Here is a 27,569-nt window from a genome sequence, read left to right as displayed (position 1 = left end):
AAAAGAAAGAGTTGTTTCAAAAACACACTGGGACACGACTGATATTTTATGAGCAAACACTACCACCAAATATTTTTATCCAGGCTGAAATCATAAGTACTAGACACTGTATGTGGAAATCTGAGCTGTGGCCCCTAGAAGGATCTGGAGAAAATTTAAGCAGAGCAGTTCTGGATGCTTCTTGCAGGCCAAACATCCCCTGCATTTATCTATCAAACAAAAAACATCAGACAGGCACAGACCTCTTTCACCTTACCTGCCTCTAAATGCAACTCTCATGCTTTTTGAGAAATCAAAAGTGCTGGTTACAACACAAGAAGTACACGTGTACTTTTCAATACTTGTGAGAAACCAGACGGCTTCCATGTGCAAATGATTCTCTTACAGGTTCACAGACTCAAAGCCCAGATGAATAAGGAGAAACCCGTATATACCCATAACTGGAAACAGTACATCAAGCAGAGCTTTTGCCTGGCTTACTTCTTTCATTTGAGTTACCTTCAAAGTGGTCATGACACTACGGGAGCACTAAGGCAAACGTACGCTCCGTTCTGAAGCAATGCAACCAGAACAAAATCCACGCAAGCAGAATCAAGGGCGACTGCTGCAGAAATGGCACTTCTTTCTATGAGCACCTCCTGTATCTCAGCCTCGTGTCTTACCCTTTCATAGGCACAGCTGCCTTTTCACTGTCTTCCCGCTAAATTGATTAGGTTTGTTTGCTTGCTATAATCTGTGAATTTTTCAGAAGTGGGTCCATCAATTACTATCTGTGTACGTGACGACTGGTACAGCAGAGCCTGACCCTGGTAGGGGCCTCTGGGGTCTGCGCAGTACAGACAATTGTTACTTTGGCATTGCTTATCTGTCTGAAATAAGGGCAGCAACCAGCATCACTGACCCTGGACTCCTGCCTTTCCTCTGCCTGCCTGGATAGAGAGCTGTTGCTCAGCCTTACGTCTTAATTCTTACTCTCAGGTGCTGATCCAAGCTGGATCCTCGTGTCTCCCATTTGCCTTTGTTCCTGAATTGGTCAGAAAAAGATTGAGAATCACAGTAGCACATTGTATCTTAAACAGCACTTCTTGACAATTTTGGTGGAGGCTTGTGTGTAAAAACTGATGAGAATAAAAACTCCACAGACATCAGAGACGTGAGAATGAGTCCTAAATAATGAAGCAGATTGTATGCAAGATGCTGAACATCTCTCGCAAGGCAAGGCTTTCATTCTCAAGCATAAATCGAAGAGATTAGCTAGTATTAAGTCAACTGGTCTCTCTGCAGTTCAGATTTGTATTTCATTCTACATTATTTGTTCATTTTGCCTTAAAAGATTTCTTGTTCAATGTTTTATCCCGCTGTCTGCTTAAGGCAGTGAAGTATAACGGAAGATATAGGCTATGTTACCAGTGGTCCCAGTCCTCAGATCCCCTTTTCCCCTGCATGCGTGCAATGCACATTCAGAGCAATTGGGAATGATGTATCTAAGGACACGCTTGTGTACCATCACAGCTTTTACAACGGCACTTTTCCTTACTGAGTTACATCGTCATAGATAATAAACCGCTTACATCTCTCATATTCACTGACCATTAATAAAATGCCTGTATGCTCAGATATGAGCATTCAAATCAGATTTGAAACTTCATGCTTACTTTGCCTATTTGTTTATCCTCATTTCTGGGCAAAACAGACAGCTGTGTAGGGTCTAGTTGTGCTTGAGATAGCGTGCTTGCTTTTGGCGATAGTGTTGTGAAAGCTGGCTTATACGTCCCTCTCTTTGCTTGTGCTCCGTATTTCTTTTGTCCTGTTGTACTGGCACACCTACTTCTGGATTTCTCATCAGGGAACTGATCCAAATGAAAGAATACAAAAAACCCCCCAGGAAGAAACTGGTTAGGTTCTGGACTGGGCTCACACAGTAGCTGCACAACACGAACAAGTCATCTGGGACAGAGGGGGGCAAGCTGGTAACTGCCAAACATTCTATGTAGAGACAGACTTATAAATGGAGTTTCCACTACTGAAGGAGAACATTTTCCTCTAAGTCTCTCCCTGGAGTGTACCCACCGTGCCCCCTGACAGGGCCATAGACACAGCTCAGTGTGTCTGCAGGGAGGGAGGAAGACTGGGGAACCGATGGTTTTGTCTTTGCTCTGCACACAACGTCAATGTACATAGCAGACGTGAAATAGAAAACAAAAACAAATTTAAACTTTAAATTTGCTCCTTGATTCACAGCATTTTTGTACATCCCTTTTTGCAATTTGCTGTACAGAAACACCTCGCCTGTACTTCACATCTTAACATATGGAAAAGAAGAACAGTTTTATAACAGGAAAACTTCACTGTCTGTTCACAGAGCCTGGCAGGAGTCTTGTAGGTACATGCAATAATCCAGAACACATTTTTAGTGCCACTTAGGTTTCGCTTGGAGACTCTTTCAAACCCTTGCTGGCCTTTCAAACCACCAATGCTATGTTGGCACTGGTGTGAGTCTCAAAACAAATCTAGGACCTCAGCTCACTGAAATGTTCAGTCCATGATAACTATTTAACGCAACATCCGCACCGGCTTTTAATAGAGCCACCAGGACTTATGTCATACTCCAGGCACATGGGACCCAATCTGCTCAATCTTTAACTAGGTCCCATCAGTATTCCGTCTCCAGGACAGTGTTAGGTGCTAATGCAAGTGTTAATAACTTTCCATATTAACTACTGTCTAGGGAGTTTTTCCACCTTTTCCTCCCCCTTCATATTCTGCCTAAAAAAAACCTATTAATAGCAAGGAGGAACAGTTAAGTAGTTGCAAGACATCAGTGGATCAGATTCTTATCATGCACTTTCATCCACTTCCAAAGGCTGATTATTCTCCACAAAGACGTTCTAGACATATACAGATCAAAATAATTACTTGATAAGTTATATTAATAGATTTAATGAAGAGCTATCAGAGAGACTTGAAAGTGTCCTAACAGTCACAATGAGCTATACGTTGACAGGGTTTTATGAAAAGAAGAAAATGAGAGGCAGAAAAGGAACCGCCAGTATTATCTAGACCGTCCACACTGCTGTACAGCCAGCCAAACTTGGTGGACTTTGCAGGCGATATGACACCTTAGGCGAGAGTTTGTGGTTTTTCATAGTAAAACTCCTGCCCATGCTTGCAGTAGGATTATTTATGGATCTTCCTCCAACTACAGAGACAGTGCTGGTGGGATTTCTGAGGCCTTATGCAGTGTGATGAGACATCCTGCTGAAGAGAATATAAAAGCTTGTCTAAACTGAAAAACTAGAGGTATTAACCAACCGAGAGCAAAGACTCCGGCAGTGCACATTATCTGATGCAGAAATCAGGAATTGTCCCATGGGCTGAGGGAGATGAATGGCCACGGGTGCTACACAAGATTAAAGAAAGTAGTAACTACTTTTTTCCTTGCAAGTGTCATCATACAACCTATAAAATACCTAGGTGCTACTTTTCATCAGACTACCTTTTAAAAACATATCATTCAAACCCAGCTGAGCCTGACCCAAAGAATATCGCAATGCCCTCCTCAAATCCCAAATCCACCTTCCACTCTTCCAAAGCTGGCGCAGCTCAGAGCTTCTTCAAGCTCAAATCTAGCGAAGCCCAGCTCACGCTCACATCATCTGCAGAGCAGGAAATTCCACCTGCACTGAAATTTCCAAAGATGTTAGTATTTTGTATAACTCACTACTAAAAATCAGGCAACACAGATTGCTACGATGCATTATTGTGGGAAAAAGATCCTTAGCTTATCTTCTTTCATACCCTCTGGAGAGCTGAAAATGAACAGGGTCAAAGCTGAGATGAACTCATGTATTTCACACAATTTTTTCACCCCACTCCCCCTCTCTTTTTTTCCAACTCCAGTTTTTCATTTTTTCCATCCATCCATTTTCAGCAACTGATTACAGAAATATCAAATTACAAGATACTCTCCCAGGATCCTGCACAAAATCCCACCACAGAGAGCAAACAGTCACTAGGAGTAAGTAGTGAACAGACTTTGGGCTGTAGATATGCCCAAGGGACATGATGAAGGCTTGGTAGAAGCCAGCTGAGAGAAACCGCTGGTCCATTTTTAAGCGCTCAGTCCTACTGCACAGGAGATGCTAGGTTTAGCAAGGAACCCTAGGGATGGGCCTCCAAATGAAGTCCCATCCAGATGTTCACAGTACACCATGTCGCTAAGGGTCCCACGGAAGACATTATCTATTCAGGAGCATGGGGAGAAAAAGGGAGGGAGAGCAAGGAAACGTCTGCTGAGCATACACACGGAAATAAAAAGAAAAGCGCTGGTCGAGTTCCAGAAATGAAAATCTGGCCCCACTGAAGTAAATGGGAGGTTTGCCACCAGATTTCAATGGAGACAGGATTTCAGCCGATGTGAACAGTACTCTGGAAATATCCTCCCTCCAGACACACTGTGGGAGCTCTTCTGGCTCTGAATACGCACTGGAAACTCAGAAAGGGAAATTAAACCCAAAACACGACAACAATACCAGAATGATTAATCAACAAATAAAAAGGATGTAACAACAATTAAGCAAAAAGCATTGCAGAAGTGGGTGGAAAGAAGGCGGCAAGTCCTGTACCTCCTCAACCACTGAACTTTGCCAGGAATAAGGAGGGATGCAGGACTCGTGGTGCTGGGTACAGCGTGCCATGTCAAGACTGCACTGGAGGCAGTCTGCACAGATTTAATATCAAGAGGAAGAAAAACTTCTAGCACAAATTCAGCCTTAGAGTATGCTCCCGTCACTAATGCTATATAAAGAGGCCAGAACTTAGCAACTTCAGCAAAGATTCCTAGGAGCAATCAGCGTCATCGCTCACAAATTCCCAGGCAGGCTAGTTCACAGAAAGGACACACTCAGCAAGCTCTGGCAGTTGTGTAATTATTGAGGATTCTGGAAATGAAAAATACAATGCCTGAATACAATAAACAGACACAATGCCTATAAAGCCCCATCTATATGACAGCTATGACCCAGTTACTTAACCTACAGTTGCTCTCTGATTTAGTTAGCATTTGGTTTCACACCACAACTATACAGTGGTGCTGGATGTTCCCCTTTCACTGGCTTAAGAGTTCAGGCTGCCAAAGATGCTAAGTCCTACCTTTCAGAGAACCTGAACACCCCAAATCCACGTAAGGCAGCTGGAGGTACAAATACCCATCACTGACAGAACTCAGCTCCTAACTCCCAACCAAAGACCTCTTTGCTGCAGGTCTCATGCAAAAAGGGACCAAACGGCACTGTTTCTGGGAACTACTGCAAACTGGACTACTTTGGATGTGATGATGACAGCACGTAGACTTGCACACCTGCCTACTGCTGACTAATATTCAAGTCCTGTATTCCACTTTGAGACGAGAAATCCAGATGAAGATTCATGTCAACCTATCAATGATGGGTGAGTGACAACAGCTAACCAAGCATTAAACCAGAGTTCCCTGAGTGGCTGTGTGTGACAGGCACAGTGTAGGCAGGCACACACCAGGGTCTGGAAGCTCCTAAGCTCCTTTGAGCTTTTCTCAGGACTCCTCTTTCTTCACAAAATAATGGGAAAGTTCTGTTTTAGGCAGCGGGTCCCAGCTGCTCCTGTGATGACGTGAGGCTCACAACTTTCACAGAGCTCAGGCCATCCGCAAGTTTCCTCTCCCTGCTTTCTTCTCCCTCTCTCTCTCAAATAACCAGGGAAACCCCCTTTTTCACAGTCCTTCCCCAGACCATGTGGCCAGCCTCTTCAGGTCATGGAGATCTCCTGAAGCTCCACGGTTTGCTGACTCATTACCCGTGTGCCTGGACTGACCACTGGTCTTGGCGCGAGTCCCTTGTCCATGGGCTCTGCTGTCAGCCCCCAGGATTGCCTGGCATTAGCGACTATTGCCCAATGTCACTAAAAGTAAGGGCAAAACCAGATGGCACAGAGGCAAAACAAAGCATCTCGGCAGTACTCTGCTGGCTCAGAGCAAGTTTTTCACCCGGTCACTTGGCTGGCAACTTGGAAAATGAAGAACAAATGTGTTTGGACTGACACTGATCCTTCCACAGACTCTAGAAACAAAACTGGAAGGGAAGAGAGTGGCTGGAGAGTTACCGAGCTCTTGTGCTCCCTGGCTGCCTCAACACCATTGTTACCCCCGATGACAAACCAGAAGAACTGCTTCTTGTTGTGCCAAAATCCTGGGATGAAAAGCACGGACTACCCCTAGCGCTGGGCTTTGCACCAGGCTGCTGGCTCCTCTCAGCATGTGCCATGCAGCTGTGGGTGTAAAGGGCACACCACAGCCCTCCTTCCCAACTTCAATAGCGGACCTTGTAAAGAACAGCGGGACAAGGATAATTATCTGCCAAGGGAGCTACTCGCTTCAGGAGCGTTAAGAGGGTACAGCCCAGTCTTTAGTTGCATTGTGGTACCATGAAGCAAAATCTTTCCTTCATGGTTTAAATCAGCCTCAAATGCATTTAAAAACAATTACTGGAAGGAACAAAATAACATCTCATTTTGAACAGCTCTTGCCAGCACTCAAGGAGGCTTGAGAAAGTTGTATGCCACCAGCTGACGGGCTGGCCACAGATGACAGCTGGGCCTATACCTTTGCTGCTCACCCCTTGCTGGACCCAGGACTTAGACTGTAAAAGGACCAAACCTGAAGCCAGGACCTAATCCACAAAGAGAGATCTTAAAAATCCACTGCTGGGTCACTTGTCGCTAAAGTCGCAAGTCCAGCATTTCCAGAAGTTACTTTCACTGCCACGACACTGTCTGCAATATGAGGGAAAATGTGATTATCAAGTCTCTTCACGGAGTAAGGAGACTAATGTAAAATCATTTCAGCCTAGTCCCCTCATCTCTCTCCTACCTTTTACACATCATATTATTACTTGCCTTCTTTTTCACGCCCAGGCCCAGAGTAGTACCTAGAAATGACTGAAAATGTATAACTTTTTTCCAGGACCTATACTGACTCCATATGCAAACCTATATTTTATCACATTCTTCTACCTCCCTTCAAGTATATCTGATGATTTTCTACAATAGTCCTGTCAATACTAATACACCAACAGATATGTATTTTCTACTGATCTGCTACTTTACCTAAAAATAAGCATTTTAGATTAGTACAATCCTCACTCAAAACATCTGACAACATTCTTTTTAAGCTGTCAGAAGTAGGTTTTCAACAAAGAACATCATTTTCAGGAACAGAGACACGTGCAGATTTTTTGAGAGTTACTGGTTCAAATGGTGCCCCTTAAACAAGTGAAAACTAAACACATTGAAAACATCCAAAATTCTCTTTTTGTACAAATTGTCAGCGTTATTTCACTACGCTCAGGTTTTCAAGTACATGAACTCTGACCATCAGTCCTTCTGAAATGAGAAGGTCAAGTACGATTGAATAACCACATGAGCTTCACCTGATGTAAAAAGATAAAGGAAAGGCAAAACCAGAATTCAACATTCTTTTTCTCTTGACTGAAGTCAGTAAAAGTGGTTGCTGTGTTCACTATTTATTTTATGATAAGCCCAAAAGAATAACGTCCACATGCTAACAGGTAGCCCAGTGAGGAAAGACAGGCCAAAAAACATGCACTAATTTGCTTCACAAAGAATCCAGGTGATACATGGCAGGTTATCGTGGTGAATGCGATCACTTACTATAAACAATCAATCTGAAGACAACTGTAAGTTTATATTGTTTAGTGTTGACTGAAATAGCTTGTTCTGTCCACACAGGGGACTCCAATCACAGTTTTCTAGTCAACACACTGATTTGCACCCAGGATGGAAGTGTTTGCGTACAGCAGAACAACATGATGCTTAAATTTACTTACCCTGTAGATTTCCGCTGGGCTTAAAGTAAGGCCATTGCTCCAGTGAAAAAGCCTTCAAAGGCCATTTTTCCCCACACTAGAGATTGGTTTGTGATTCGGGTTTCTAAACATTTATTTCAGTGCAAATTCTGCCAGAAAGAGGAACTTACTGCCTGTTGTGAAGTTCCCCTCCCCAACCTGGGGAAAGGAGTCTACGTCTTGGATGACTTGTAGTACTCCCACAGTCCGCACCGGGGGATCCAGGGCTACAGAGCTCTCGTTCACTGTTATATCGCTGGCTCCCGTTATCTGGTTGGTTGGCGGTCCTCCTATGGACGCTTCCAAGTCTGGAGGTATATCATCCATGCAATCTGCATTTGGCTAGTGCGAAGAAAAAGAAGAAAACTGAGTTTTTACCTGATAAAAAGACTTAATTTACCCGTTCCCACTTCTTTAGGGTTGTTTCCACTTTCTTTCAGTACTGAAAATGGCAACATATGATGAATAAACATGCACAGTTTGTTTGTTTTCATGTACATTCTTTATACAATCTGTTGCAAGAGAGACCCAAAGTATGCATTGGAAATAGTCAGTATTAAACCGTGTCACCTACAATCTCTAAATGTTCTTATTTATACTTTTTAAAGTGTTTGGGAGAGTGCATATTAAAAAAAAAAAAGGTAACTCACTTATTGATATGATCTGCTTGATATAGGCAGATTGCTGAGTCAGATTAAAAATGTAAACAGAGACAGTAGCTGAAGGGCAATGACTATCTTTTCCCTAAATATACATTTTATAGAGTCAATATCAGAGCTTTCAGGAATAGGAACTCAAGGGAACTGCCTGTGGGGGTGCATCTATGTGTGAGGTGCAAAAAATAGAAGCTAAAGCTGTTTATAAGACAAGTCTTTCAACATCATATAGCTAATACCTAGAATTGATGCTATATTTCCTACAAAATAAAATTATGAGAAAAGAAAGAAACAAGTAATAATGTGTATTTGAAGAGTATGATTCAATTAATAGCCTTTCTTGCTTTCTAATTCAGAGAGACCAAGGACGGAATCCAGTTCTGGGGTATTTAGGCACTTCTCTCTTGCAGTTACATAGTGAACGCACCAACACCTCCAGAACGAGCTGAGCTCTTCAAGCTTTCCATTGACCTTCCAGGGAAGCAATGAGAGGGGGCTGCGGTGCCTACCTTTCGCGCAGTATCCTTAGCATTCAGCGCCTGTTCACGAAGAGCACTGAGACTTCAAGTGGGCATTGGGCACCAAAGAGGATTGTTTGTCCAGAGATGCTATATCCAAGGCTATTTTCTACCCTTGATTTCTCTGGGCCTGTTTTAAGCAAGATGCTCTCGTTCATACAGCAGTGATTTCTATGGAGCTCCCCATAAACGTTGGTGACAAACATGCGAGTAAAAAAGCGCTTTTTCCTCTGAGAGGAAGTAGATTCTTGTACCATTTGCCTATAGAACCAGGGGTAGTTCTCCCCAAGGCATGGAGAAAAATTGTTTGCATAACTATTCCAAGAACTGGGTTTTGAAGTTTTAACATATTGTAACAAAAACAAGGCTAAATCAGAAATGAGGATGCTGTTTTTCAGGGTGCAAAGCTTCCAAAACGACAAAGGGACATAGCAAGGTTGAGCTGTAATTACGCAGATACCTTGTTAAGTTAGGAAACGTGAAGGTAAGTTGTTCCCATGTATCTTTATTGTCCAGAAGTCACACAGCTAATCGGGATCAGTCACTTAGGTTTTCCTCTAACTTCAACGGTTGGAGTCAATGTCTCTATGTGATTCATGCCACCCTAAGGCAAGCGGTATGAATTGCCCCCTCTGCCTTCCCACTGCTCAGCACTAAGCAGAGATGCGGCTTAAGCTGCTAGACTGGAAATCCAACGTCCGGATGGCTAAAGTCAGAGGAGATGTACTCTGTTGCACGGATCTGATTTTTGCTATGCTTAGTTGTCTCACTTGTTAAGGCAGTTTTGAAAATCTCACTGACTGCCTATCTCCAACAGCAGGCACCTAGAAACTAAGCAAAATATGATACAGTGAGGGCTTAAACAGAGGCTTAGCTTTAAGCACAGGAGTAATCCCTTTGAACTCAGTCATAAAAGGTTACCATATGCTTACATTTTTTGCAGAACCAGGAATTTAGCATGTTTTCTCTTTTCCCATATATTTCCTGTCTGATTGTTGCCACCTCATAAATATTTTTTCACAAATGTTCCTGATGAAAAAGGCAGGCATTTTAAACAATCCTCAGGTGACTTGTATCCACAAACTGAAGTTTGGGATGAAAATTAGAATTGTTGTTGTCTGGCTCCAGTCTAATCCACAAGCAGCGAGAGCTCCTCAGAACCGGGATAAAGGCACATTGGGCTATACCAGGTTTTAATGAAACTCACTGAACCTGTGCTTTTCTAAGTGAAATACCAATCATTTATCTGTAGGACTTGGATGCAAAATTATTCCTTAGATCTATCACTCTTTCCCTTACCCTTAGTAGTTATAACAAATGCTTTCAGAATTTCATTTTTAACTGAAATTTGGCTTTGATGGCAGTGTATCTTAAAGAAAAAAAGCCGTTTTTTTTCTTTTCTACTCTGGAAAAAAACATTTCAAATTTTTTTCAGGGGGTCAGTTGTCTGTCCTTTGCTCTGATTCCAGTTATTCCTAGAATGGGCTTTTTTTTTTTTTTTTAACTTTTAAACCTTTAAAAATGGGGGATTATAATTGAAAGCCAAACCAAACATTAAAGATGCAAAAATAGCAATGTTCGATACAATTAATCCCTTTCCTCCTGAATCATTTTAGTTGGAAAAAATACCCCAAACTAAGCAGCATACTATAAAACTAATGATATGAAACACTGATCGAAAAAAATACATTATGGCTTTTGCTGTCAGAGTGACCCAGATACATTTGCTAAGTTTAATTATATTGGTTTCACTCATTCCCTGCATGTAAGTGCTTTGAGGGCACAATTCCACTAAAGTCAAGGGAAGGCTTTGTATTGACTTCTGAGGGCTTGGCTAAGGCTCTTAGTGAATAGCTTCAAGTCACCCAATCTGCTGCCAAAAATGCAGCTGTCTGCATATCCAGCAGATATTTGCCGAAAAGGGGGAGAAGCAGAGGGGAAACTATTTTACGCGATACGATCATGCCAATAGCAATGTAGCTTTTTGAAAGTGAAAGACACTTTCACTCAAATATTACAGCCGAAAGAGGTAACAGTCTGAGCTGAATTCATCAGCAAAGACACAGTGGAAAAGGTTACACCAACCATTTGCTGATAGATAGCTAGTTAATACTCCTCTGTAGCTGCAGAGAGCCACGGTGAAAAGCGGAGATGCCGGGGTGCTCAGCTACCGTGAAAATGAGTGCAGTCATTTTGGTGCCTCACAGCAGCCTGGGCAATCTGGTTTTAGGGCAGATAATATTTGAAGTCTCTGTTACAAAGTAAATGGAGAGTTTAGATGTGAACTGAATTGAAACATTTAGATATTTGGGTTTTAACCAACCATCTCCTGAACAATCCTGAGTCTTCCTGCTAGATGAAGTGCAATATATCCGCTGTCACACGAGCCAGCTCTTTAATAACAACCATAGGACAAAAATGCAGCTGGCATGAAAAAAACCCCAACATATTAGCCCTGCCTATGGTAAGATTTCCTCATTCCTTCCATTGTAAAAGTCTGCAAAAGGACTTTGGCAAATTTGCGCTCAAGTCTCCCATCAGAGACTGCTGCCTGCCTAAGGCTGCTTTCCTGTGTGTGGAAATTTCAGCTAAAATGGCTCAGCAAGATTCAAGATTATGATTAGGGAATGGCATTTTGCTTTATCCACTCTACAGAAACGTTTGCCACCTCTCACTGAGAAGCCCTAGAGCTTTACAGCTTCTTCCAGGGAAATGTCCTTTCCCACAAGAGCCTACTGACATCTGGCTAAGTTATGAGCCTCTGGAAATATCACTTCATGTGTGCTGACACAGGCTGGTGGCTTATTCGGGACTGACAACCACTCTCTACAAAGAGCTTTGCGTGATGCCGGGAAGCTCATGGTGGCACCAGAAAGCCCCCCACAGGACCGATGCTCACCCTGGGTTGCCCCCAGCTGGTGCTGGGCAGCGAGAAGGGTGAGGACACATAATTTCTGGATGGGTGGAGAACGCGTCCTGTGAGCTGAGCAGGGAGCATGAGCAGTGACACCAGGGCAGGAGCTCAAAAGGACAAAGGCTGGGCAGGAGGGGTTACGCAGAGGAGAAGCAGGAAAGGGGATGAGGTAGGACAGGGAGAGTCAGGAGCTGAGACATATTTTAGAAAGAGAAGGCAGAAAAAACAGAGGAAGAGGAGCAACTGATAGCAGTATAAGAATACTTAACCCCCAAGCTACCAGACGCTCTCAGACTCCCACTTCCTTTGCTGCCAGCCAGAGGAAACCCCTGACACGAAGGCTACCATCTGCTCCCAGCTCCCATGGACAACAGCTCCCACTGTAAGTCACCTCGAGGGGTAAGGCTCTACCATGCTGCTCGCCCTTCATGAACCTAACTGATGATCCGTGCTAGTGGGAGCCAGTACGCTTCCTCCAAACGATGGAGCGGGCTGTTTTCAGTTTGTTGTCTTAGACAATCTAGGGAGATTTTTACAGGAATTCATACAATAAAATCCTCTAAACAAACTTTGCCAGTGGACCATTAACATCCAAGCACTTGATTTTTAGTGTTAAGACAGACCAGCACTAAGGCTGAGTCTGAAATCTTAATTTGACCCAGTCGTTTATGTTGGTTACAGCAGTATCTTTAATTACATGCCCAGTACAATTATTTCCACAGAAGCTCCATGCAGAAAACCCTCAGTGCAAGGAGCAGAATGGATCCCCCTTCTGCTACGCAGTACAGAGAGAATGAGAGAGGGAGCTGAGAGAAGAGAAACGATGGCTGAGGAAACTGAACGGCTCTTTTAATTATTCCTGGCAATTAGGTCCTATACTTGCCATTACAGAGCTGTTCATATATAGTAAAAGCCAGTCATGTAAACCAAAACCTTTACACATGGCCTCTGGATGTGTTATCCCTTCCCCTCGAGGTAGCCAGCCTCAGACAGCCTGTGGACACGCTGAGCCTTCAGCAGCTGTCAGTGTAGTCAGTGAGAGCTCTATTCGGGATGTAAATACTATCAGGCAGTACTCAACTTTCCGGAAAGACCTTAATATCTAACCACAGGCCTCCAAAAAGTGGAGGTCTGATTTGTCGATATCTGCTGAATACGAATCTGGATGAAGAGCATGTTAATGAAATGCTTGGGTGAAAATGGGAATGGACCAGTGAGAACGCAGAAATCGTGTGGTCCTGCATGGTGAAGGAGAAAGCCATGGAACAATATACTGGGTATGGAGAAGAAGTGTCAAAATCCTGGGTAACTGCTCACTGGCAGGCCTGTGAACTGAGACATGGAACCTGGGGAAAAATTAACATATCTGCCTACTCCAGTAAAAAAATACTTCATCACTTGCTACGGAAGCTCTTCTGCAGCAACCTGCTTGGCTTCCTAGTCTCCATAAAGACGAACTCTTGGGGAATGGCTGCATCATCTCCCCTAATATGTACACATGAGCTATTTTACTTTATATAGCTCTTTCATATGTGAGCTGGCATGTCACCATCTGTAACTGGGGAGGATATTTACAGCACCTGTTAACACACGGACCAGTGGTATTTCAGTATTGAACTTCACTATCACATGGCAAGCCTCGCACGGTGTGAGAAAGTGACTCACTTCTTCCTGGAGAAGCCCCTGCGGTTCAGAAACTGTATGGCAGCCAGGACATGCACTATATGAATGTAAACATGCAACTTAAAAAGATCAATTGCTTTGGCAGCTTCTAACCACATCTGAATGTTCCCAATAACAAAGAGCTTAACAATTTCTTATATGTCATGTGGTCCGCCACACACTCAGTTACTGGGAGAAAGGTTCCCTAATTGGAATTAGGAGTACAGAGCTTGCTACAGATACCCTTTTAAGAGAAATCTGACAGAAAAAAGATCTGGCTCCCCAGAATGAGCAATTAGTTGTCCTCAACTAGTATAGCAGGGAAAATTTTATTTGCAGACCTTCTGCTTTGAGATTTGAATTAAGAGCGTGATTAAAAAAATAAATCCAGTTCCGATTTAAAACACAAACAAAAGCCATTTGAAAGAATCTATAGATCCACCAGAACACCAGTAAACAATCCTCTGCTCCACATAGCAAGCAACCAGACCCACAAATCCCAACACCCAACTGACCCCCATACAGACACTCTTCCTTGCTAATAGAAGTAGGGTGCAGGAGAAAGGTAGAGTCAAAGATTTCAGCTTGTTCTTCCCTTAATAAATCAATAAATAAATCAATAACATGGCAAGAAGAGGAGGATGAGAACAGACAGGCAAAGGGCTGGGGATACATCCAAGTGGCTGGTGTTCCCCTTCTGCCCCAAGCGGCTGCTCTGCGAGTGCTTACCGGGATCCCTAGAGCTTTTAGAATATTCATTTTACACATTGGGCAGGTACGATGGTCTAACAGCCAGGGGTCTACGCAGGACTTGTGGAAAAGGTGCCTGCAATGAAAAACAGGATATTTTAATTCAAATCCACCACAGCCCAATTTAACACTTAATACCAGATGCTTCTTCTGAATCCAGTAAAGTGAGAGTATTTCAAATGTGACCTCTGCAAGGACTGCAAAACTATATCCTATGTGCACAAGGCTAACATTATTTCTGCAGCATTTCAAGCACAGTGTTACTCAACTCAGTCTGGAAAAGACAACATGTACATAATCACAGAATTAGGAAAAATACACAAAAATGCATCAGCAAAACCCATATTCTTTAAATGTTAAAGGCTGCCAGTAAACAAAACCTGCTTGCTGGTAAAGGTAAAAATCACATTAGTGTTTCGTGATGGTTCTACAGACAAACATGATTACACATAATCTAAATGTGAAGCCAGTGGGGGTCTGGTATTTTTAGGCATAAGGAAATAAAGTGAATTAAAAAAAAATAATGCTACTTTTTATTTAAATGGAAAAAACCAGGATGTCGCTTTTTAGAACATTCTCCCTGACTTTCCTGCTCTATAGAAGTTGCCCATCAGCGTGAGCTCCTAAACAATTCCAGCCCTGAAGGGGTTTTTGCCAATCCTGTGCTCGGTCTGAAGTGACCACTAAGCAACTACCTGAGCCCTGCGGCTGCTGGGGGCCAGTTTTCTTAGACATTATCCAGGTGAAGGAACTGAAAGCTTCTTGCCTAGTTTCGCCTGACACAAACTGAGATTGAACATAGAGATATTCAGTATGTGTACCTGACTGACAGACTGTATTTTCTCTTGTGAACGTATTCTGTTACCCTGTGGTTATACAGGACAAATGTTATAAAACACCGGAATGTGGGGCTCGGGATTTAAGCAATGCTGTTAAGTGGGCCGAGCAGAACAGTCAGGACTCAGCCCAAGGCAGCAAAGTTTGTTCAGCCCCACTCCTTCTGAAGAAAAGGAGGAAAGTTTCCGACCATGTACACAGCCTCAGAAATTATACTGGCATCTAGGAAACTGAAAGTTGATTTGCCTTCCTAAAAATCTTTTTCATAATTAATTGACTAGAATAGAACAGTTCAGTTAGAAGAGACCTTAGTCCAACTGCCTGATATAATAATAACTTAAAATTGGAAGAGAGTATTTAATTCTGAAATATGAGGCTCGATACACAGTCTTGAAGACTAATTTGCTTGTTTTGAAACACCACATAGATCAGTTCTAAATTTCCTTTCTAAGGCTTGCAACAGGTGTCCCACATTCTACTTGGCAGAGCCTGAAAGTCACGTTTCAGTCTGCTTCAGCTTCTACATTTGAGCAGTCCCCAGCCTGCCTTTGCCTGTGCTGCCACTGCCCCAGATGCTCGTTGCCCCTTGTCCTGTTGCTGGGTACCACTGAAGTGTCTGCCCCATCCTCTTGACACCTGCCCTTTAGATATTTATAAGCATTAATGAGATCCCCTCTCAGTCTTCTCTTCTCACTTAATGCACCACTTAATCACTTAAGAATCACTTAATGCACCAAAATAATTTTAAATATTTAAGTGGTACGTATTCAGCTGAATGCGTTGGCTGGTGTACTGTGTTGCTGCCTCTCTCGCACAACAAGATACACATGGCTTTTCAACTTGATGGAAGATATTGAGGTGCACTTTCATCAATATCGATTTGCAACCCTGGCTCTTACTAACATATCGGCCCACATACTAGCTGGCTGGCTTACTAGCTGGCTTCAGTCCTAAATAACGCTAGAAATTCAAAGCCAAAACTGTGTGAAATCTCAGAATCTTATTCTTTTCACTGTGACGGTTTTTTTTCTCATTACTTCTAGAAGAAACAGGTCCTTTGTGAAACAAAGCTCCATGGCAAATTACCGCATTCCTCTACTTGGTCTGACTTCACACAACTATGGGAAAGGGCAAATCTGTTCTTGGAAGTTCGACCTAGTCTAATTATATCAGTTGGCTGCAATACCAAACTTTGTCAAACCTCATCTGATCCTGTATGTCAACATGATTAACGCAAATGAAGTATTGTGATATTGGAAGTTTAAACCACTGCTTTACGAAGGCTACTGAAGTTCACAACCCCCCTTCCAAACAAGACTAGTCTTACTAGATAAAAACACAATGCACCAAATTTCAGTCTCTGTCCTACATAATTCCTCCTTCCTTTTATCTCGGGAGGGACATGTTCAGCACATCATGAGGCAAGCATTCTCAACAGGTGAAAGCATAAAGATACAATCCTCAGGCATATGTAATTTTACCCTTAGAAGTCTAACCAACAGAATTCCTTGGGTGTGTTAATTCACAGAGGGTACCAAAAAGTCAATGACTTGCTTTTCAGCCATTTGAAATAACTATGAAATTCTCAATAGTGATTGCTTTTCTTTAATTATATACTCAAAATCATAAAGAAGGATGTTTAACTGCAAACATCTGAAGCACATTTATGCCAAAATAATCAGTACATTTACAAAATCTGAGAGACTTATTATTCCCTTGAAGAAAACAGATTTGCAAAATCTGTTTTGGATAAAAAAAAATACGTAACTTCTATCAAGCCATTTTATCATAGACTAGAAAGCCTCCTTTTGTTTTCAAGTTGAAGCTTTGCAAGCCTCAGTCAAGCTGCGGTTCATATTACAGCATTTCATAATGTTTGTTAATCACCAAAAGCTTGCAACTTTCATGCCTTAAAAGACTTTAAAAACTGAAGTTTAGTGTTCCTAAAGTTGGCTTCAAAAAACAATATTCTAAAATAAATCCTACCAATGCTGAGTAATTTAAATAAATGACAGATCATGTCACTTTGCACTTCTCAATACTAAATTAGCACAGTGTATTATGGCTCTATTAATTTCAGATTTAATATGTACAACAGAAGGAACTTGATTATTTGACAGAAATCTACAGAAAAATGGAATGTTACTGAACATCAGATGAAGATTTGCATTTTCAAATTTTTGTACTGCATTATACAATTAGAATGCTCATAATATCTATTTTTGAACATGTAAACATTTGTGCAGAGAAGTGAGATGGCTGGCCTTGCAGATTTGGATTTGAAAGTTTATTTTATTCCTTATTAGCTACAGCACTATATACATGCTTATGGCTTTCAACAAATTTTGAATTGTTTGATGTCCTGATAAGTTTATCATCCAAAATCAGGCAAAATAAGGGTCAGCACAAAGTAAGACGAGAAAGCAACGGCAGTATTTCACTGTCACATGGTATGACAAAGATGTGAAAAGATCAACTGCAACAAAAATCCCCTCTCCTTCTGCAGTTCTGCCTGATGCAAGTTTTAAAAGGAAGGAGGGGGTAGAGGCATCATGGATGAGTTCAGAAGAAATGACCCGTACAGGGAGACAGTAAGAGGGATGTTTCAAGCACAGGCTCAGGACATGGCTTTGACAATTAAAGTCAGAGCTAGAAAAAATACGGCCTTTTTTTTTTTTCCTGTTGCGTGCAACCACATGCATTGCAAAACTACATAGATTTGGAGGGGTTGGAAAGTTTCTCAAAAGAACTGCACTTGATTAGTTGAGGGAGAGGAAGGCAAGAGGAGAGGCGATGTCGTAACAATCCTCATACAAACAAAGGCTTCCATATGGAGAAAGGAAACAACTGTTCTTCACCTCTCCTAGGGATAAGCAACACAATGATGAGTTTAAACTGCAGCAATCGAGATCCAGGTTGCACAACAGGAAAAGCTTCACCACAGTCAGGGTAGCGAAGCACCGCAATAAATTATCAGGGGAATTTGCAGAGTTTTCATCCCGGGAGACTGCAGAGTGTGTTGGAAAAAACTCCCAACGACGACACATGCACGGCCAGTGCCCCTGTGCCGATCAAGAGGCAGTGACCTCCTGGGATGCCTCCTGCACTCTTCCGCCACTGCACACGGCTGCGTAAAGCTCACAGAGCCCAAAGAAAGAAAAAGAACCTCTAAATCCCAGAGTCTTTCATCTACTACTACCTAAATAGCGCTTCGTATTTTTTAACTGGAGATTACTTTTGTTTGAAATGTGTTTAAATTTTCTTTAAAGCTGCAATTTTAAATACACAAGAAAAAAAATTTTCATTTCAGGCTCAGCCCATAATTATTATAATAATAACTCGATTGCTGTAAAACTATTGTAAAGCTTTCAGCTTGCCAACAATTTTGAGAAGCTTTTTTTCCAGATTAAGGGAAACTGTTCTCCTCCCACCTTCTGCTCCTAATCCCAACTTTCCCAACTGCACGCAAACCTAGCAGTCATGTCATTTTTCTCAGAAGAAAAGTGCGAGCTAAGAGAGAATGAGGCAAAAGCAGAAAGAGGTACCTCCCTAGGGACACTGGGTAAGAGCATCAGTTGCCTGGATCAGACATAGGGCTGCAGCAGAGGACTGAGAAGGGTTTTGGTGAGAGACTGAGCAGCACCGTAGTATCCAACAGGAAGGTTTGGGCTTTTGGGGGTGCATGTATGGTATTATTTGTTTACTTTTGATGAAGAAGGAAGGACAAAAGAAACGACGAGGGCAGGTGAGAGGAAGGAATCAAAGGGACGAATGCGTGTGATGAAATAATTTTCACAGAAACCTGATGAAAAGAGAAAGAAGGAATAAAGCAGTCTCTGAAATCACAGTTGTTCATGGAATGAAGCTTCAGGGGAAGGGAACAAGCTGGAATGGGGTCAGAAAGCACATTTATTGGTGCCAGGAATGAAACAACCGAAAAAAGAGCTTATGAAGAACTTGGTAGAGATGAGGTTGAAAGAATTATTTTGTGTCTCTGTACAAGTTTAGTAAAGTTAGTAAAAGTTTAGTAAAAGGCACACACTGGGAGCAGCAGCACCAGTAACTTCTCCAAAGACAGAGCAGAAAAGACAAAGGCGTTTTGAAGCTAGAGATGGAGGACAAGCAGAAGGAACTAGGGCTATGACAGAGATGTCACTCCGGGAACAATGAACTTGGTTACATTTGATGTTGTGTCAGTGCCCTCAAAGATAACTTCAGTGACGCTTGCTACCATTAAACATAAAACCAGCTGCAAGCCAACACTTTTTTTATCAAGTGTCAGTCCTTATTTATTTAATACATTCTGTAGAGTGAAGTTTATTAATTCAGTCAGTTGTGGGAGCTGGCTGAAGAGGACAGAGAGGAAGAAGCACAAGTTAACTGGAATTCTCCTCTTAGCTCGCCAGAGCAGGATACGTAACAACAGGCAATCCCACCGCCTGCTCTCTGCCAACAGAAAAGAGAGGACATTTGGGGAAACAGCACAAGTACTAGTAGACCTAGAATCACAGAATGTGTTGGGTTGGAAGGGACCTTTAAAGGCCATCTAGTCCAAGCCCCTGCAGTAAGCAGGGACACCTTCAACTAGATCAGGTTGCTCAGAGTCTCATCACGCCTGGCCTTGAATGTCTCCAGGGATGGGGCCTCCCCCACCTCTCTGGGCAACCTGTGCCAGTGTCTCACCACCCTCATTGTAAAGAACTTCTTCCTAATGTCTGATCTAAACCTACCCTGCTCTAGTTTAAAACCATTGCCCCTCGTCCTACTGCTACATGCCCTTGTGAACAGCCCCTCCCCAGCTTTATTATGGGCCCCCTTCAGGTACTGGAAGGCTGCTATAAGGTCTCCCTGGAGCCTTCTCTTCTCCAGGCTGAACAACCCCAACTCTCTCAGCCTGTCCTCATAGCAGAGGTGCTCCAGCCCTCTGATCATCTTCGTGGACCTCCTCTGGACCCCGCTCCAACAGGTCCATGTCCTTCTGAAACGTATCTATATGACTTCAGAGCTCACCCACTGCAATACTGGCTGATGGGTTTTTGGCCCTAATTTCTTAGGCAACTCAGGCTCCACCAGCCTTAAAAAGAAATCTCAAGAAAAGCAGGGCTTTATACAGAGTGTGCCTGCTAGCACTGGTTTTCCCAGTACTACCCGTAGTACAAAGCAGCATCTTTCACATGCAGCTCTTGGGGCACATTTGGCTTTGCAGGTAAGAAGTTCTATGTCTTGAGCACCTCCTGGATAGAAACACTAAGGTCAGCCAGCACTGGAGTCATACGGTGCTGGCTTCTGTAAGGCTTGGTGAAATGCCAGCCTCTTATTAAACAGCAGTCTGATGAGGTTCCCACACTAGAAACTGCATGCAGTTTAACTGAGGATGCTGGAGGAAGAAACCTACGGAGTCTGTAGGTCTTTATCGAGATATAACACTCTCCTACTCACTTAACAGAAACAGAAATTAATCTTTTTTTTTTTTTTTTTTTTGGATGAGAAGATGAGACTTAAAAGAGCAGAAAGAATCATGACTACCATTTCCTGTTTTGGAATTCCAAACCCATGTGAATGTGTAAAATACTGCCCTCACAATTCGTGTAGCGGGAAAGCCAGGATTTGTGAAGTAGCCGCTTGAGAAAGATCTTTGATTTCTTATAATTCAAAACTGCTGAGGCTCAAACTGTGAGTATTTTACAAGACAGTTCTGCTGCTGCTACCCTTTTAGCATGAGTCATTTTCTAGGCGACCTTTTAAGTCAGCCAAGAACTGAACATCACCTGTTAACTATGTGTTTCCTATTCACTCTGCTTGACTCAACGCTGTGGATGACAAAGTCTGACTGGAGCCTCATTGAATTATGAGGCGAGACACAAGTGAAAGCTAGAGCTCAGACATATTTTTTGCTGTTGTATAACTACCTCCAAAAACTGCCTGTCTCTATCATGCAAAATTTCCAAGCTTTATTATGCTTCTATGAAAACGGGCTTGATGTCAAACCAAGGTCCACATTTTCTGGTAATTTCTCATTTTTCTGTATTTCTGCTTCATGAAGTGATGCGTTTGTGTCTGTTCACAGAAAAAAAAAAAAAAAGGGTTCACATGCAATTTGTCATTGTGGGGAATTTACAGTAGGTCAAATTTATGATTAATCTGTTGCTTTTTGTTTGCCATTTAGTGATGGCAGTAAACAGATTTAATGAGTCACATGAACGAACAGAAATGGACAGCTTGTAACATTCAAATATCTACGAGGGAACAACACAGCAGGAAAAGAAACAAACACTTCAGTTTCTCAAGCCAGTGAACGTGTCTGCAGGAGAAGAAAGAAACTCTATTGAAAGGAAAAATAAATCTCTGCTCTGTATGTACAGAACTTGAGATTCCTATTTCTAGGGAAATGAAACACTTGTTCTTGCTCTCCTAGGGGAACCAGTGTTCCAAGGAAATTTCCTCAGAAACTGATTTCCTTAGAGAAATCCTTCATTAGCTAGCACTTCGCAGATGACAATACAATGACAGAGAGAGATGAATACAGCTGTTACGAGTGGCAAGAGGCTGCGCTCCTGTGTCACATCACTGTTAGTGTATGTGCTGCACAGGGCATGTTCACACGAGGGCAAGAAAAGAGAAAGAACAAGCCCAAAAGCTCTTCTTGTCACCTCCATGTCCCACATGCCTGAGAAATCTTCGTGGCAGCAATAGATAACGTGGTCTTTGTAACTTTTCCTTTTTGCTTTACTGTTTCTGCTCAGCAAATCTCTTTTTATGGCTGGGGTTTTTTTTGGATAGAAGTCATTCCTTCCTCAGTGCCTCAAAATGGCCCAGGAAAGCAAAAGAAGTAGCTCCATGGGGAGCAAGAGCCTGCTCTATCCCTGGCTGCTGCACCCAGGGCTCACCTTGAAGTCAGGGGCAAATTCTTCCAAGGCATTTATTCTGGACTGATATAAAACCAGTGAGGAAGACAGAGGAATCAAAACCTTTAGTTTAAAAATCCTACTGAAGACTTTGTAATAGGTCCAGATCAGACAAAATTTGTGATTATCATGCTAAGCTCAGGTTCTCACCACCATTAATACTACTTTCACTTCAGGTTGAATAAAGAGACATTTCAGATATCTTTACCAACAGATTTTGAATAAATCAAAATGATAAACTCACCCAAGCTCTCAGGTGATCTCATCAGTGTGATAGCGCGAGAACAGACCCCGTCTTGAAGCAGAGAGACTATCAGAGCTAAAAGCACCTTCAGCCTTCAACTTACCTGCAAGGCAAAATTCTGACAACATCATTGGGCTTGTAGCCTTCAATACAAACAGCGCAGTTATCAAAGTCTGGCTCAGTTTCCTACAGGGAAGAGAACATTCATCATTCTCATTTTTTGATTTTGTCAGGTAATTTCTTCATGCAAGAGCCTATGCGACAAAGTAAAATGGTCACTGACGCATGCTGCAAATCCAATAATGCATTTCAAGACAAGCATGTCAGATTATCCAACATTTCCAATTGGAAACTTGCCTTGGGAAGCATGCAGATTTAGTTAGCATGTTTTAACTTTCAGGATTTTCTCCATCTACACAGAATCACATTCTCCACTCCATTCCATCTTTAAATTGCTTACCAGTATTCCTCCCCCTGCTATGTGCCTGAAGGACACATAAGTAGCTAAATAAGCAATTGCCTCATTGTCCCAGTGGTCTGAAGGAATCCTCAGCACAGAGTTTCATTTGGTAATGAGCAATTTGAAAAATTACCTTATCACCTTTCCTGATTGTTCTGACTTGCAGCTTGCTGATTGCTTTCTTTGCAGCATCTCCAAGCCGGCGCTGTAACAGAAAATTTGCTCTTAAGCAAAGAGAATCTCTTCATGCAGAAATCATCACCTTTTCTCCCTAGGCTTCTTAATAATCTGAAGTGACTGTGCATGAAACAGGACAGTGCTGTATAAATATAAACAGATGAGGTCAGTCATACTGTTATTCACAAGAAGGGCACAGTAGGTATTCTAGGCTCGCTGGCAACCCACGGCCGATGAGGCAAAGCTACTCCAATGGAGTTCCAGTGGAGATTGTGTGTGAGCCCATCACAACGCTACACTGCCTTTACTATTCCAGTGAGTAGCAATGTATGTAACAAGTCCACTATTTGGGTATCCTACCCTCTCTTTTTTTAATGACACTTGTAAAATATACATTATTAAATGAGGCCTGGGATAGTAAGCAGAGTGAACACTAGACTTAATATGCAGAAGATTTTTATTCTTACATTGTTCCAGAACTATTTCATGATCTTCGGCAAGACATAAGTGCTGAAAGTGAGCTGTTACTTTTTTAACCACGAAAAACATGAATAATCTTCTTTGCTGTTCTCTTTTCCTGCAATACAGAGTTGCCTACTTTATAGGAGGCGCGCACAGTATAAAAATGAGGCGAAAGCATCTGCAGTTTCTTACAGGTAAAGCACTATATAGCCCTGCAGTAACATCCTATCCATACAAAACCATTTGCTTGTTCTTTGCCTTTCTGTCTTCCCCTCCAGTGGACCATGAACTGCTTACCACGTGATAACTGTTCTCCTGTATTTCCAAAACACTGTTACTGTGCTGGCAGGGTCACAGACACTTAGGATTAAAGTATGTAATAACAGCCTGATGCAAAACACCCTGTTCTCAAACGCTGAAGATGGAGATGCCTGCCTCTTGCTAGAGGCTGAGGACATTACGGGGCAGTTCACACAACCACTGCTCAGCAGAGCTACCTCTGCACCCTGTGCTACTGGGCTTGTGCCTGTATCAGGTCTCCAAGGACTTGGCCGCTCACTTGTGCTAACCCAACATCGAGGTGATCTGGAGACAGACTCACAGGCTGGAAAGGTCTTTGAGAGGTCATGTACTCCCAACCCCTCCTCAAGGCTGGGTCAACTTCAAAGTCAGAGCTGTGTCCAGTCAAGTTTCTAGTATCTCCAGGAAGGGAGATTTCACAACCTCTGTGGATAATTTGTTCCAGTGCTTAACCACTCTCACAGTCCTTTCTTTTTTTTTCAAACATACAAATGGAATTTCCCTTGTTGTAATTTGTGACCATTACCCTTGTCCTTTCTCTGTGCACCTCCGAGAGTCTGACTCTGCCTCCTCTCCAACCACGTGTTTGTTATGCAGCTGAAGGCTGCAAGCAGAGCCCTTCCTCCTCCTCTTCTGCTCCCCTCCCGGCTTAGCAAGCCGAGCTCCCTCCGCCTCTCTGCAGATGTTGTGTGCTTCTGTCCCCACACCATACTGGTGACCCTCCTCTGGGCTCCCTCCAGTTTTTACGTGCCTTTCTCGTACAGTTTCATGCAGCAACACCTACTCTGATGTCCTATGGTCAGTTTTACAACAGTTCATGATATAGCGCGTCCCAATTTGCCACCAATAAATGACTTAAACTCTTCTTTTCACCACCCCCCCTCCCCATCCATGTTTCCAGCCATGTGTTGTTAGACAGGAGGGAGAGTTAGGAGCTTTGGTGACTCAGAAGACATTCAACTTCTCGGGCTGGGAACACCGCCTCTGCTGGAGTTCAGAGGGGCCTGTCAGCAGGAAGCGTTTCCAGCTGGAGGGGGTGAGAGCATGAAGCCAAAAATGGAAGGAAGCTGGATTTAGTCTGTAAATTGAGACCTAATCACCATAAAGATACGATTAATAAATTACCACTTTGTTCTTCAGATTCAATTAAAATCACTGAATTAAATTTAGAGAGTAAGCTTATTGGATTGAAAAGACATGGGAGCCTGACAAAATGCATGCAAAACAGAGAGCAATTTCAGATCTGGCTAAGGAGGTGAAAATGATCTTGGCTATCATATGAGAGTTACATATGAACTCTCCAGCATAACTAATAATTACATGTGAGGGAGTATCTTGTAGTTATACAACATCTTTTCTGTGGTACACTTTTCTCGCAGTCTCCCTTAAATAAAGGGATCAGACGAGAGCTGGAAACATTTCTTGCTAGCTATTTGTTTCTTTAATGTAAATCAAAGACAGACTGATAACACACAGAAAGACAAGAGGCATTAAGTCCTGCTTCAGGAATTGCTTGCGATTCCTTTCTATCATTATTATTACTTAAACTAATGAAATGTCTCAGTTCTTTTTTACATGTTCTTAAAGGGGAAAGGACAAGATTAAAGACTCGTGTACGTCTTTGATCTGCTTGTTTTCATGTTTGCTTTCTCTTATCTATCTTAAATAGACAAATTCATGACTTACATGCAAATGAGAATAATTTAGTTTTTGAAAGAACAGGAACATGTTGGAGTAAAGTCATACTTTCAGAGCATTCTTCTATTTGAATGAAAGGCATGCTATCACTAACCAATGATTTCCCCTAAAAGATAAGAGGCATTACAATAGTTTAAGGGTTTAAAGTGAGGCTTAGAGATTTACAATCATAAATCTCATAATCTCATTAGCAACGCTGAACGTTCAGTACCGGACTGGAAGGAGTTAAGCATATCAGATGCAGTGGTCCTGTGGAGATGGTGATACTAGTTAAACAGAAAGGACAGTAGCATGGAAAGCATCACTTGTCTCTTCCTGAGCAAGTAAATGACCGTAGATGCCGTGGAAGAGAAATTATGGTAAGTGCTTCTCTCTTAATGGCCTTACTAAACCGACACCTTTGCAGGGAGGAGATGGCCTTGTGCCTTCACAGAATGAAGTGCACCATCAGGATGACGTATCACACACGTCTTCTGTACCACAGGTAAAATTTCTGGACTCTATCATGGGAAGCATCTTCCCAAGGCTGCTTCAAAGATTGACGCCTCTATTCAATGGCCCAAAACTCTCATTCAAAGCCACAGCCGGCAGTCTTCCTTCTCAGATAACTTCTTGACCCCCTGCATGCTGCCAGTCACATACTAAAGTAGGTCCTTCACTGCAGGTTAACCCGGGATGCACAGGACCCTCCTCGGCCCCAGTGCAATCACTGCCTGCTTTGGCTTTCGCTACCCTGCAAAACCCACAGGCCCCACCAGGTTTCAAAATGGCTTTACGGAAAACTTAACAAGAAACCAATGGGAAGAAATGACATGGAAGAAATACGGTCAACAGGTCTGGCACTTACACATCATCCCCTTGCCATCTTCCCGTCTCATGGATGACAAAAAGAGAACTCTACTATTACTTGTGAAATATGAAATCTGACACGCTGACAGGGTGTCCTGGCTGTTACAGGGCTGAGACAGCAAGTCACATTTTGCTGAATTATCTCCAGGACTTAACTTCTAATGTAATTCCAAACTGCTTTCAATTAGTTCTGCAACCCGATATCTCTTGATGCAAAAAATTCCCACAGTCTTTCACAGAGAAACTCTCTCATCTTCAGGAGGGCTCCAGGAACAAGCCGCTGAGAAAGCACATTGTCTATGCTTCTCTTACACTAATTTATCCTCTTCATATCAAAAAGGTGCATCATCAGGGCCACCAGCTACTTCCTGGACATCTTGTTAGGTGGGGAAAAAAGAGGCAGCCTTGGATTTTCACCCACATGAATATTACTACCTATTTTCTACTTCCACATGTACCATACAGTTATCTGTGCTAGAGATACTCTTAAAAATTAAATGTATTAAGATCAAAATTGAAATCTAACCATATTGGTAGCTGACACCCTGGCTGCAGGTGCACAAGCCCATAATGAAAGACAGTTTTGCGCTCCACTGCACTAAACTCCCAGGCGTGTTGGGACAAATGGGCCAGGGCATCCAGGGAGAATCCTTGAAGTCCTGATTCTCTGCTCATCAAAATCAGGCACCTAACTGAAGTGAGCTGTGTCTCTTCCTTTTGGCACAGGAACCTGGATTTGCACACATGGCGAGGAAAAGTGGTGGCTGAAGATGTACATGCTGTATGTCCAGGTTACATCTCACTGGGGAGCCACAGGAAATGATTCCAGGAGATTCTTCAGTCTTTCTAGCTGCCTCTTACTAGCTGGACTTGTTGCTTTCTTGATGGATAATTAAATCAGTTCCTTCTGGGTATACTGCTTAATCAGCAACTTATGCTGTGTGCAAGAAGGCAAATGGACCTGTGATGGAAGGTCACCATATAAAAGAGGACCAGGAGGCAAAGGTGGTTATGAGGCTTGACAAAAGGACACATGATGTTTTTCATGAAAAGAAGTTGTAATGGGTCACCTTGGAAGAGCCAAAATGGAAGATGACTTAAGGGGACTTGGATGACCAAGGAAAGATGTTCAGAAATCTTGCTTTCATGTAACTGTACGACACCCCTCCTTGCTCAGAGATAATGGCTTTTTCTGCCAATCGTATTTTGCGGTCAGCCACATTGTCCCATTCCCTCAGCACA

General features: G+C 42.6%; 1 protein-coding gene across 1 annotated transcript in view; it reads right to left on the bottom strand.

Moving 5' to 3' along the window:
• Nucleotides 1-27,569, bottom strand: part of RNF150 (ring finger protein 150) — a 121,536-nt gene that overhangs the window by 18,471 nt on the left and 75,496 nt on the right. The window contains exons 3-6 of the mRNA XM_074588915.1: nucleotides 22,975-23,046; nucleotides 22,485-22,567; nucleotides 14,375-14,471; nucleotides 8,027-8,237 (exon numbers count right to left, since the gene is read on the bottom strand). Of these exons, the coding sequence (XP_074445016.1) occupies nucleotides 8,027-8,237; nucleotides 14,375-14,471; nucleotides 22,485-22,567; nucleotides 22,975-23,046 (463 nt within the window). The remainder of the gene's footprint in view (nucleotides 1-8,026; nucleotides 8,238-14,374; nucleotides 14,472-22,484; nucleotides 22,568-22,974; nucleotides 23,047-27,569) is intronic.

Source organism: Larus michahellis, chromosome 5 (assembly GCF_964199755.1).
Source record: "Larus michahellis chromosome 5, bLarMic1.1, whole genome shotgun sequence".
Classification (NCBI taxonomy): Eukaryota; Metazoa; Chordata; class Aves; order Charadriiformes; family Laridae; genus Larus; species Larus michahellis.
This window is presented reverse-complemented; position numbering and strand designations above follow the sequence as displayed.